Genomic DNA, 13,311 nt, shown 5'->3' with positions numbered 1-13,311 from the left:
TGGTGTGAAAAAAATAGACTGATTTGAGAAACTGTGACAAAGAAGAGATTATAATTGGTGGCGAGGTTTGCTTGGTGCTGATATACATCCAGCATAACTTTCATCCTTTTATGCAATTTAAGTACTACCTTCCCTCCACCAGCATCTCCCCTGTCCTTCCACAAATTCTAAAATTTCCCCATGCCTCTGGTTCCTCCAGTACATGCTAATTTGCTACTCATGAACACTGTCTGTTTTTAGATATGAAATTATTTATGATTAAGACATAACACCAAATAGGGCCCCGTTGTTTCAAAGTTCTAAGTGATTAATAATCCTTCATCAAACCGAAGATTCTACAGCTACCTTCTGTCACATCAAAGTTTCAACAAATCCTTAAGTTGGCTGTTTATTATCTACTCAATTGGTTAAAAGATATCCTGCAAATTTCTAATGGCTTACAAAAGGAAAATAAATATAACCCTAAAACAAAGAGAACAGCACATCTATTTTCAAATTCTTTTACTCCAAGAATGATCTGTGTAGCACTTTAAGGGCACACAGTATTAAAAACAAGAAAATAATTCTAATTAAGCTAAACTATTGTTTCAGGGAGTCCTCCTGACATAAACAACCCATGACCTTAAATTGAAATCTAATAGGCAAGTGTTTAACATCCCATTTCCTTACAAAACACTACATCCCATTTATAAACAAAAATAATACTAGAAAAATATTTTAAAAATTGATCATTCTGGTTTTTTATTTGTTTGTTTCCATGCTAGAGACCATTTGGGGCACTGTAACAGGTATAAAACATTTGAAATCTGAAAACTTAAAAAAAAAGAGTATCCGTGTTAGTTTCAATCTTTCTTAAAAGTCGGAACAAAGGAAGAGGACACTGAGGGTAGATAGTGTAGATATGATTCATCCTGTAAGCCAGTGAGTAAAAAGAACATAGGCTCTCTACTTTGTTTTCAAACCATTTAGAAAAAAAAAAAAAGTTAAAGATTTGCCTTCAATTTCTCTACATTCTTCTTCCAAAGAAGCCCTGACAACCTGAGGGTAAATAGTATTCTCCTCTGAGCTCAAAAGCAAAGAAAGAAAGTGGTCAAAGATAGGAATAAGAGGAAGTACTGAGGAGAGAAGCAAGCCAGGAGGCTTTCTGAGGGAAAGGGACTGAGTTCTCAGTGTATCAATAAAATAAGGAAGGCCAAAAAACAGTGGATATGGAAGAGAGAAGCTCAGTGTAAACACTGAAAGAGGACTTTCATATTTGCTGTGATACCTAAGAGTCAGCAGTGAATGTTTGAGATGGACTATCTTAAATTTTTGTCTTTGACTAGACATGGCAGTAAAATAGAAATAAAAACAAAACAATCATCTTAAAAGGCCAAATCTGCTTCTAGAATGTTCCGAATCTGTTATATTTTATAGCATCATTATAAATTAGTTACATTTCCAACCTAATAGAATCTAAATTATAACTAGACTAAAGCAATATATTATCTAGTTAGATATGAGTTTTATTGGCAGCCTCTGACTAAACCTGTCTTCTGTCCCTCTTCTTCCTCACCAACAGAAATCTTTGTTCACATGATGGGGGCTCTCCTGGCTCTTAGGGGCTGAATGTGGATTAATCCAAACGAAAAATAGAAATGCCCAATTTCCTTGCCAGTTACTGGCTTAGTAAAGGGCATGTGACACTGGTCAACAGAAACTGAGAAGAAGTCTGCTGGAGGGTTTCTGGGGAAAGCTTTTCTTCCCTGATAGAGGCATGGGAAAAAACGCTTTTCCTCTTAGCTGCAAATGGTCAATGACTGCACATGGTGCCTGGAGAACAAAAAGATAAAAGACAAAAAGGTAACGTAGTTCAGCTAATGAATCAATCTTTCAGGCTTGAAATGGCCTAACCTCCAGACTCATTATGCGAACAATAGGAGGTTTACTAACCTCTTATTGTTAAACCTACAAACTATATATTACCCAATGGATACCACCTAGATACTCCAACTGCAACTCTACAACTATAAATGTACACCATACCCAACAACTAAAGTTTCATTTCTCCCTGGGGGGTAACAATCACTTCACTAAATGAAAAGTCTCCTCCATCCCACTTAAGATAAATACTTCCTTACTTGGTCTCAGTTTTCTACCTTAAGCCAAGTTACTTTCAGATAGTGTTAATTGCTGACAGGCATATAAGAAAATTTGTTTTCCTTTGTCATGGTATAGAAATGAAAAGGATCAAATGACTACTCTTAGAAACGTACTTGGCTATTTTGGATACTCCTCATAATGTTTCGATGAATATACACATACTCACATTTTCCCCCTTAATTACATGTATCATAAAGACAACAGTCACCAGTGGACTATAATAGTATATTGGGCCACTCCATTCATTTGCTTAGGGAATCAAGCATATCCAAAAGGTATTATGGGTGTAAACAAACAAACAGCACAACTAAAACCTCCTATGAGAACAGAAGACCTTCCTCTAAAACAGGGAACAAATCTAATTGATCTTCCAGTCCTGACTATAGTGCCTGGCACAGAATAGTTCTCAAAAATGTGTTGAACAGAGTTAAGTATGCTGACTTGAAATCAATAAATTGAGAACAGGAATACAAACAGAGAATGCTATCTCTCAATGTGCCAATTTTTTACATGTTTAGCCATTCTGAGTTGAATCCATCCTACCACCACCCTACCATCTCTCCCTGACCATACTCCTCTGAGCTGACCTATAGCAATTAAGGGCCCCTTCAGGAACAGCTGCAAGAATTGCAAATGCAGTTCAGCTTTTGCTGCTTACTAATGAATTACAGAAGGCATTACGGAGCACTACATTATTTTGTTTCCCTTGTGAGGCTGGTGCTCGAGTGTGAGAAGTGAGGCTGCAGCGTTAAGTGGACGCCACATGATGCTGGACATTAAGTAACATACTTAAGTTTAGATTCTATCCTAAAGGATTTTAGGGAGGAGAGAAACATGGTCAGCTTTTTATTTTAGATAAATAGCTCTGCAATTATGTGGAGGATGGATATAAAGGTGGTTGAGAAAAGTGAGAGATAACAATGTCAGGAGTAGAACAGTGGTGGCAGGGGCAGAAATCCTTTTAAGAGCTATTTCTAATCAGATTTATCATAGGCAACTTAATCTCAACATGCCTAAAACAGAACTCATCATTCCCCTAAAGTGACCCTCTACCACTCTTTTGTCTCCTGAAATGACTTAATTATTCACCAAGGAGTTCAAGCTAGAAACTTTAGAGCCATCCTTGATTTTATTTTCCTCATCTCCCATATCCAATTAAATATATACCCCATGGTTTCTAACTCCTAGCTATCTCCCAAATCTATTCACGTTTTTCCACTTTGCCCACTACATCTTACTCCACCATTTTTGCTTTGGACTAGTGAACAACCTCCTAACTGTTGCACATTCACTCTCGACCCCTGAAATCCATTCTTCAAATTGCTTCCAAAGTGATGCTTCTAATACACCATGTATCATGTCACCATCTTGCTCAACACCCCTCAGTGGCTTCCCGTTGTTCCTAGGATAAAGTCTACAACTCCTAACATGGCCCACAAGATCCTCTGTTCTCTGGATCCTGCCTAGAAACAGAATTCCTAACTTTATGGGTGTTTCTTATGTGCTAGGCACTGTGCTATGCTTTGTAAGCATTATTTCATTTTATTCTCATTGTGAGGCAGGAACTATTAGCATCATCCTCATTCTGCAGGTGAGAAAACTGAGTCAAGGAGAGATTATGTAATTTACCTAAGGCTGTAGAGTTCAGGTCTGACTCCAGAGCATGTACTTAAACTTTCACACTCTCCTCAAACTGTATGCTCCAACCACACTGCCTTACTTTCCACTCCTAAATTCACCTGCTCTCTCTTACCATGAGGCCTTCACACACACTATTCCCTATATATGGAATGTCCCCCTCACAAATCTCATTTTTGCCTGGATAATATCTATTCATTTCTGCTTAAATGCCATCTCTTCAGGGAAGTCTTCCTTTACTATCTAAAATTATATTGTTTATTTGTTTATGGTCTGTCTCCCTTCAGTAGAATGTCAAAATTGTTACCACTGATTCTCAGTTCTTAGAATGGCATTCAGTAGGGGTTCAAGTAACATTTGTTGAATGAAGGCATGAATGAATGATGTAGGGATGAAAACTCCCTAATCTAGTAACTTCATCTATTCAGACTAAGAAACAGTATTTATTTAGTAGCTTCCAGGTCCCAGTCAATACTCTTGAGAACTTGCAGCCCTCCTGGGGGAGATAGACACATAAACATGTGATTATAGCCCAATATAAGTAAAGTGCCTGTTAGAATTGTAGCTGGAATAATGTGCAATAGATGCAGAGATGAGAAAGAAGGCATAAATTGATGGGAAACCTTCACAGTAGAGATTCTTGAATCCTTTTGCAGGATGAATGAGTCTTGAAATACATATCACATAGTCCATGTATTTCTTTTATGAAAGGGGAGAGCAACATCCATTACATATGGGGCACTTTACATCTCATTTATAATAATTTATATTATTTATTATAGTAATACACCTCTGTATTATTATTCCCATTTTATAGATATGGAAATCCAAGCTTAAGAGAGGTCAAGTAAGTTAACTCGTTCAAGGGTATGCAGTATATTAATAAAGGAGGAGAACCTGAGCCCAGGTCTGACACCAGTACCACTTTACTTACCATTATGTTAGTCCTTTGACCCTGTACTCCCCAGAGCCTAATTACTTCTGTTTTCAATCTAACTCTTAACAAAATTGGTTATCTGGTTTCCCATTCTAATATAAAAAAAAGTAGCAAAATAAAAGATTCAGGAAGAGACTGAAGTGAAGTATACCAACAGTAAGGGAAGGAACAGAAAGGCTATAAAAATTGAACACACAAATTCAAACAAAATGGATCATACAGTCCTATATATACATTCCACCCTCAGCTGTACAACAGTATGTACTTGATGTGCATAATGATGACCCCATTATGAAAAAAACGGTTGTTGTAGTCACTACACTAAGAGATAGAGAAATAACTTTTGATGCTTAAAGAGGTAAACTTCAAGTATTAGAATAATTCCTCTCTAGTAACTCTGGATAAATATAAATTGTAACTATTGTTTCCACAGTGTTTGTGAGAAGAAATATCCCGAGATCTTAGAGTCTTCATTTTATACACATTATTATTTTTCTGTTGCTTTAAACTGAATTCAAACCAGAATAGAAAAACTGTTCATCTTAGCTTACATATATACCCAAGTAAATTATAAATTTAAAAAACTTCTCATACTATGACTTTGAACACATGTGGATTGAGTAATTTAGACTGATAAGCTTAAAGACCATTTCTGACAATTCTTAATATCTAAACATCTTTCCCTTAAAAAAAACCTTCTAATAAATCTTCTAATAAAACAAGATAAATTGAATATGTACAAACAGGAGGAAAACTATAACATCCTTTATCCTTTGCACTCACAACTTAAATAGGTATGCATGTAAAAAAGAAAAGAATCAAACAACTTAGGCAAACACAGAGAAAGCTAGTTAAGTAACTGACCATAACCGTCTACCATTCACTCAACCTGGATCCAATTTTTCAATCTGCAGATGTCAGCTCCTTTATAACATGGGCTTTTATTATTTTATATAATTCTTTCAGAAAAAAAAGGTTGCATTTAGGGAACAGATTCTCGGTTTTTTTGCTTTGTTTTTAAGAACAAGAGGAAATTGTTTCACCAGTTATCTCAAACAAGCTGACCAGGAAACATTTAATATCTTTATCAATTTAGAGGGTTTTAAACGTGAAACTTTCCACAGAGAACACTGTAGCAATGTGAAAAGCATACTGGCTACACTTCCCAACAACACATAAAAATGAATATAAGAAAAAGTAAGTATTTATTTGTAATTAACTGTAATTTTCACATATTTTGCCCAGGAGGAATGCATTTCTTTTTAAATTTTTTTTTATACAGCAGGTTTTTATTAGTTATCTATTTTATACATATTAGTGTATATATGTCAATCCCAATCTCCCAATGGAGGAATGATGCATTTCTGCTAAAACTCTCTAGAAAGACAATACTTGTTTAGTTGTAATTGAAAATTACTTTTACTTTAGTTCACCTTGTCCAATTTTAACCCCAAATTCAATGTTTTACAAAACAGTCTAAATTTAAGATGTTGAGTGGTTCAAATTATAACAACCTATTTGAAGCAAATACAAAGTGAATATCTGCAAGTAAAACTTCACATTACTAGATAAACAGTTGTACTTAAAATGCTATTTCTTACCTGGACGCTCTTCAGAATAAACTCACTTTTCTCTCTTACATCTTTAAAGGGACACCTCTTAGAAAGCATAAGCAGATGAGCAAGAAGCTTATTCAACCCATCCAAAGAAACAGCATTTGAAAGGCCGTCTGCTGGACGATAAGGTGTCTCTTTCACCAAACGAAGACACTCGGTTTTTCTCACAATGATCTGCCTAATGTTTTCCAGTGCTGTCTCTCTAGTAGTTGAATCTCTACTGCACAGTCCATCCCATCTCACTTCATTCTCTCCTTCAGCCATGACAATTGGAGTTTTTTCTTTGCTGTCTTCAGTTACCTTTCAGCATGTCCCCCAAAGCACTTTGCATTTTTAAAAACGAGAAATGTAAGAATAAAATCAGAGAACTCGAATCGTCATGAAAACATACGTCTGGGTGACATTTGGAGCCAGAAGTGTCTTCGATCTACAAGACAGAGCTCGCCCTCTCCTTCTGCCCGGAGGGGCAGTCTTCTGGTCAGAGACTGGAAAAAAAAGTTGGAAAGTTGAAACCTTACAGCGCTGGCTTTGCTGGACAGGCAGTGTCGGGAAAGTGTTCTCCTCCGTCTCTCGGGGTCAGCGGATATCCTCACGTTGTGGAGCTGTCAAACCCGTACTCTGCCCAAAAAGGCTGGTAACAGCTGAACGCTCACCAGCCATTCGGTGTTTTTTGTCTGTGCAGCCACGGTGTTCTCTGGAGCGTTCCCACCCCGCCCCTCCTCCGGCACCAGTCCCCGCCTTCCGCAGCTCCTCCCTCACGGCCGGGCGCTGGCTGGGAAGGCTTGCAGAGCCCTGGCTTGCTGGCCCGGGGGCCAGGGACCCTGGCGCTCCCGGGGGTGCGGCAGCCTCGTGCAGCCGCTGTCTCGGTGGCGGCGTTGGGGGAAAGCGTCTCCGGCCTGCCGGTTCCGGACTCCCCGGGCAGACGCCGCTTCTTTTCCAATCCTTGCGTCCTCGCCCACCGCCCGCCAGGCCAGACAGGCACAGGGCGGCCCCGCAATCCCCGAGCGCGGGGCTGGGCCGCGAAGCTGGTGGAGCGGCTGGGCCCGCGGCGCAGAACCCGCCCCTTCGCCCAGCCCCATCGGTGGGGCTCGGCCCAGAGGGCGGGAGCGGGGAGGGAAGATGGGGTCCTCATCCCCAGCCCCTCCCCTTTCTCCGCCCGGCACAAACGAGGAGCCGCCCCCGCCCCTGCGCCCTGTTCCCCGCCCAAGCAGACGCGACCCGCGGAGGCAAAGCCATTGGAAAAAACCCCGCCCTCCCACAGGCTACCTCCAGACCCCAAGTCCGCGCGCGGCCGCCAACCGCTACCGGCCGTTACGCTTGCGTGACGGCGGGCAGCGCGCATGCGCCTTAAAAGGCAGTTAATCTGCGCCGGGGGGCGTTTTCTGTGCTCTGAGGTTTGGATTCTTTGGCCTGAACAAGGGGAAAGGAAAATAAGGGACAGCTGAAGTACACAAGCACGGCAGAGAGTGTAGCACAGACGTACACCTGGAAGTTCTTGAATCTAAATTTAAGGTCAGCCTAAAAATAGAAACGGTCTCTTTATTACGCCAAACCCAGGTTTAAGAAGGCAGAGCGTACTCGCATTGACTTCTGGGAAGTATAGTTTTGGTGCCCCCGGCGCGTTCTGTTTGCGACAGAAACTACAGCCCCCGTGAGCCACTGCGGCGTTGCCTGTGGCGGCCTGCGAGCCAACGGTTAGTGTTGACGGAGATTGACTGAGAGCGTCGGTTTGGTGAGCACTGTGGGCTTGGTTTCCACTTTTCCTTTGACAGGATTTTTCCTTCCTTCATTTTCTCTGGGATTTTAGAAACCAAGCCATCTAGGGCTGTATGCTTAGTCCAGGGACTTTTGTTAGTAATCGACGTGGGAAGGACTAGTCCGGGTGCCCAATCCCGAGGGCGCGTTGAGGCGAGAATTTGGGAATGCTTGCTATCGTGAGGGTCGGAGGGTGCAGCATAAGGCCGGGCAAGGAGCATGCTGTGGAAACGGGTGCTCCGCGCTGCTGCCTCTGCTTCCGCTCTCTCAAGTGGGCTCGCGCGGGATGGATTAGGTACCCCTGTGCAATTGCACCTTTGTTTGCCATTGCACAGGGGTGTGGTTTATTTGCTCAGTCAAATGTCACCCCAAGCCAGGCTTTCAAAGAGGGTTGTCAAATCCATTTTGTATGAGACTAAAGGAGAAAGAATCCCCGGTATTCCTAAATATGAATTTTTGCAGGCTTTAAGGATACCATATGAAAAAAGACATATAAAAATCTCCAAAATTTAGTATTTTTTAAAGATTAAATCACTTGTTTACAAATTACTGTTTGATTTTAAAAAGTCATTCCTCTTGAGGAAAGTCGACGTTTGAAGTGTTGTCAATGGACTGAAAACCAAATTAGATTTTAATCCTTCACGTTGCAGAATAGATGTGTTTCTTAAAACTTAGCCTTGTTAGGTACTAAGTATACAACAGTGGAAAAGACTGTTATCTAGTTAAACTAATGGTTAAACATACTACACAGTACACACATTAAACATACAGTACTATATCATTGGGATGGCTAGAAAGAAGATCACTTAACCCAGTCTTGGGAAGTCAGGGAATTCTTCATCTCAGGGTAAGAGGGCCAAAAGAACAGCATATGGTGAGGCCCTGAGTGAGAGAGAGAAGATAATTTCAGGAAACTGCAATAAGCCAAAATCATACATATTTTGAGAGGGATCGCTTTTTGTGTATTGATATACTTTGAAGCAGCAAAGAGAAAGGTACTGTGAATTTTCCAGATAGTTTCTGAAAGTCATCTATCCTTGAACAGATTTATAGTTCCGATGAATTGGTTTAATTTGGAAAGCCTTTGACATTCTAATGTTACTGGTTTAAATCAGAATTTTTAAAAAATGAGAACTTCTTATGAGTATGATTTCAAAAACCAAAAAAGCCATTCCTTTTTTTTTCTTTTTGAGGGGCTCATCCTCCTTTGTCCAGCCCACAAAGGGTAGGGTAGTTTCTTAAGTCCGAGTCTCCTTTTTGCTGTGTAATTGAATATGATCTCATTCATAGCCATAGTTTTGCCACCACCTATGACTCTTAAATGTATAGCTCCATCCAGCTTCACCTTTCAGCTTTCTTATATACATCTCCTTGATAGTTCTTGGATATCTGAAAAGTACCTCAAACTCAACATGCCTAAAACCAAATGCATGGTTATCACCTGTGAATCTGATTGTTTTCCAGTGTTCCCTACTTCACTTTAGGGCACTACCATCCACTTATGATGAAAATGTGAAACCTAAGCATTATTATTATTTTTTTTAAATACATTTATTATTTTTGGCTGCGTTGGGTCTTCGTCGCTGCACGTGGGCTTTCTCTAGTTGCAGCGAGCGGGGGCTACTCTTTGTCGAGGCGCGCGGACTTCTCATTGCAGTGGCTTCTCTTGTTGCAGAGCACGGGCTCTAGGCGCGCGGGCTTCAGTAGTTGTGGTGCACGGGCTTAGCTGCTCTGCGGCATGTGGGATCTTCGCGGACCAGGGCTCGAACCCGTGTCTTTCTTAATGTCCTTCATACCTCTGTATCCAAATTATTATTAAGCCTTATCAATTTTATCTCCCAAATATCCCTCAAATCCATCCTTTTCCGTGCATCTACATAAGCACAGTCTTTTCTAAACTGCCATAATCTCTTGCCAAGACCATTGCAATAGTGATTATTCACTCTGGCCTTTCTCCATTAGTTCTCCACACAGTAGCCAGAATAACTGTTTCAAAATTCAGATTTCTCTTAAAACCATTTAGTGATGTCCTGCCTTAATCTTAAAGGCAAAATTTCTTTTTAAAGCCTAATGTCATTTGGTCCCTTTCCACCTTTCCAGCCTCACTTAGTGTACCAGTCTCCACCTATCTGTGCTTCAGCCATACAGATCTTTCTTCAGTCACTGGTTCTCATATTCCTTTTTATCCATTTGTTCACTCAACAAATATCTGTTGAGTGCCTACTATATAACAGGACATTGAGGTTATACTACTGAGCACAATGTACAAAAGTCCCTACTCTCATAATCTTACATTCTACTAAGGAGAGATAGACAATAAATATGTGACATGTATAGTAAATGAAGACAAATGCAGTGGAGAAAAATAAGAACCAACTCAGAAGGGGGATGGAGAGTGCCAGGTTTTGGGGGGCAAGGTTCACTTTTAAATAAGGTGGTCAGAGAAGACCTAATCAAGAAGGGGACATTTGAGGGGATCTGAAGTAGGAGGAGGAGTAAGTCATGCAGATGCCTGGAGGAAGAACGTTTCTGTGAAGAGAACAGCCAGTGCAAAGGCCTGTTAATTTGTCAAATTAAACATTTGACAAATAGCAGTGTGGCAGGAGAGGAGAATAACATGAGGTCACAGAGGATGGAGGTCATGTAGGTGATTGAAAGAACTTTGACTTTTTTGATTGAGATAGGAAGCCATTGGAAGGTTTTGAGCAGATGGGTTGCATGATCTGACTTTTTAAATTGATTGCTTCTTTTAAATTGCGTTGATCATGGACCATGGAGAAGCAAGCGTAGAAGCGGAGACACTAAATAGGAAGGTAAGGTAATAGTCCAGGTGAAAGATGGTAGTGGTAGTGGGCCAGGGTGATAGCAGTGGAGGCAGTGTGAAGAGGCCAGAGTCTGGGTATATTACGAAAGTATAGCCAACAGGTTTGCTGACAGATTGGATATGAGGTGTGAGAGTAAAAGAGTCAAAGATGATTACAAGTTTTTAGCTTGAGCAACTAGGAGGGAATTACCATTCAGTGTCATGAGAAAGTCTCCAGATTTGTGTGTTGGGGTAGCAGGGTAAATCAGGAGTTTAGTTTGGCCGTGTTACGTTTGAGATGCCTCTAAGACATTACAGTAGAGGTGTGGAGCAGGCAGTTCGATAAATGAGTCCAGAGATGAGGGTAAAGATCTGCCTATAGATAAAATTTTAAGTTTCACAGTAGTGTTTTGATAGTAGATAAACACTGAGAATAGCTGGTATCACAAAAAGAGGCACTCCATGGAGTTTGGGTCGATTTGGATTTATCTGCAACTATGCAGGATTCGCCAGTGAACCGAGAGAAAAACCTAGAGTGTGGCGTCCTAGAAGCCAAGTGAAAGTGGTTGAGGAGGAAGGAATGCTAAGTTATGTTAAATGCCACTCTAGGTCAAGTGAGATGAGGATAGCTGATCACTGCATACAGTAACGTGGAGCTCATTAAGAATCTTGAGAGCAGTTTCAGTGCGGTAAAGGGTAGAAAAGCCAGAAGGGTGTTTTATTTGAGAGAATAGGAGAAGAGCTAGAGACAGTGAGTATGGTACTGTTTTCTTTATCCAGACTGTTCTAGCCTAGTCTTTGACTCCTGTTCCTGTAGATCTTAGCTGAAATATCACTTTCTGAGAGAAGTTTACCTGATCTGATTAAATGCCCCTATTGCATACTCTTATTGTGCTGTATACTTTACTTGCTAATAAGTTACAAATGTAGTTTTACAATTGTCGGTGTGATAATTTGACTTAAGTGTATCTGCTTCTAAAGCTTAAGCAGGCCAGAGCGGCAGCTGTGCCAATTTTTGCACATCATCTCCAGCTCCGAGTACAGTGTCTGACAGTTAGAATGAACTTAATAAATATTTGATGAAAGAATGAATGGAAGAAAAATGTAATGTCAATTTTCAAAGGTGTTGCATATTTACCTGTTGTTTACAAAAACACAAGATAATGGATGGAGGAGGGTATTTTATAATGAAAACATTTTAGAAAATTAGTCTTAAAAGAGAACAAAACTGGGACTTCCCTGGTGGTCCAGTGGGTAAGACTGCGCTCCCAATGCAGGTGGCCCGGGTTTGATCCCTTGTCAGAGAACTAGATCCCACATGCATGCCGCAACTAAGAGTCCTCATGCCGCAACTAAAAGATTCCCCCATGCCGCAACTAAAGATCCCGCATGCCACAACTAAAGCTCCCGCATGCCACAACGAAGATCCTGTGTGCCTCAACTAAGACTCGGCACAGCCTAAATAAATAAATAAACAATTAAAAAAAAAAAAAGACAGCAAAACTTTTATTGCTAGTGAGTTGTAGTGCTCACCCTCATGAAATTGGATTTGCTGATATCTTTACCATGTTCCTGCATGTCTCATCCTGTTATAAGATAGTCGCGTATATTTACGTAGAGTATAAAGTAGAGGATATCCTCTACTTTATACTCTACGTAAATATACGCGACTATCCTCTACATTCATTTATGCTTTAAATGAATAGTGCTGTAGTCAAGGAAAAAGCTGACTGGCTGGTCTCCAACAAGAGGGCTTCACTATGAAATTCATTGATGAATTAACTGTAAGAAAAACAGGGCTGCTAAGTCTTGTGCACTTACAAACACAATCTTGCTATGTGCACCAGAGTTTGTGAGACACACACACACACACACACACACACACACACACTTGACTGATGAATTTATCAGGATGCCAGTTTATTGATATACTTTGAGATATTTGTCAAGTTGATAGCATACTGATTCTCTGACTAAGGGGTTTTCTGTGTAGGAAGATTATATGAGAAATCACCAGGTTGCTTAGGAGCTTGGAATCACAACAAAAGAAATTAAATGTATGTTGTGGTCACTTAATAGCATTAAGCTCTGAGAACCTCTACAGTAGAGCTTAAATTGCCTCCAGTTTTTGCCCCTCTGAGTTACTTTTTCTATTCCTGACAGCTCTTCTTTTTGATGAAAACATTCTGTCTTTAAATATGTTAAAACACTTATATTGTAGCCTAGTCTCTGGTGTTAGATCCATTCTGTCTCTATAAGCTAACTTTGCATATATCTGCTCTGGTCCATTATGTACTGATTTATAGTTTAGCCTTCTGAAGGTAATATTATTTCTAAGTTTTTGTAGGCCCCACATATCATAGGGGTGTACATTGATGTTAAGCTCAACAATGAGGTCTGAGCTAGAGATGTATTATAAC

General features: G+C 40.3%; 2 protein-coding genes across 8 annotated transcripts in view; one reads left to right on the top strand and one right to left on the bottom strand.

The window, feature by feature from the left end:
• The window catches only part of SESN1 (sestrin 1), a 114,675-nt gene extending 107,654 nt beyond the window's left edge, over positions 1 to 7,021 (bottom strand). For both annotated transcript variants that reach the window (XM_082475287.1, XM_082475288.1), the window contains exon 1: positions 6,319 to 7,021. In XM_082475287.1, coding sequence (XP_082331413.1) covers positions 6,319 to 6,597 — 279 coding nt within the window. In that variant the 5' untranslated portion in view covers positions 6,598 to 7,021. The remainder of the gene's footprint in view (positions 1 to 6,318) is intronic.
• A 686-nt stretch (positions 7,022 to 7,707) lies between these two features.
• CEP57L1 (centrosomal protein 57 like 1) overlaps positions 7,708 to 13,311 on the top strand; it is an 83,497-nt gene continuing 77,893 nt past the window's right edge. For 2 of the 6 annotated variants that reach the window (XM_082475313.1, XM_082475315.1), the window contains exon 1: positions 7,708 to 7,845. The gene's annotated coding sequence lies outside the window, so the exon portion shown is untranslated. Of the gene's footprint in view, positions 7,846 to 7,877; positions 8,066 to 13,311 lie in introns of those variants that run through there. The other 4 variants (XR_014267522.1, XM_082475312.1, XR_014267523.1 and 1 more) reach the window with 3 other exon arrangements.

This window comes from Balaenoptera physalus (assembly GCF_965194825.1).
Source record: "Balaenoptera physalus genome assembly, chromosome: 9".
Lineage (NCBI taxonomy): Eukaryota > Metazoa > Chordata > Mammalia > Artiodactyla > Balaenopteridae > Balaenoptera > Balaenoptera physalus.
This window is presented reverse-complemented; position numbering and strand designations above follow the sequence as displayed.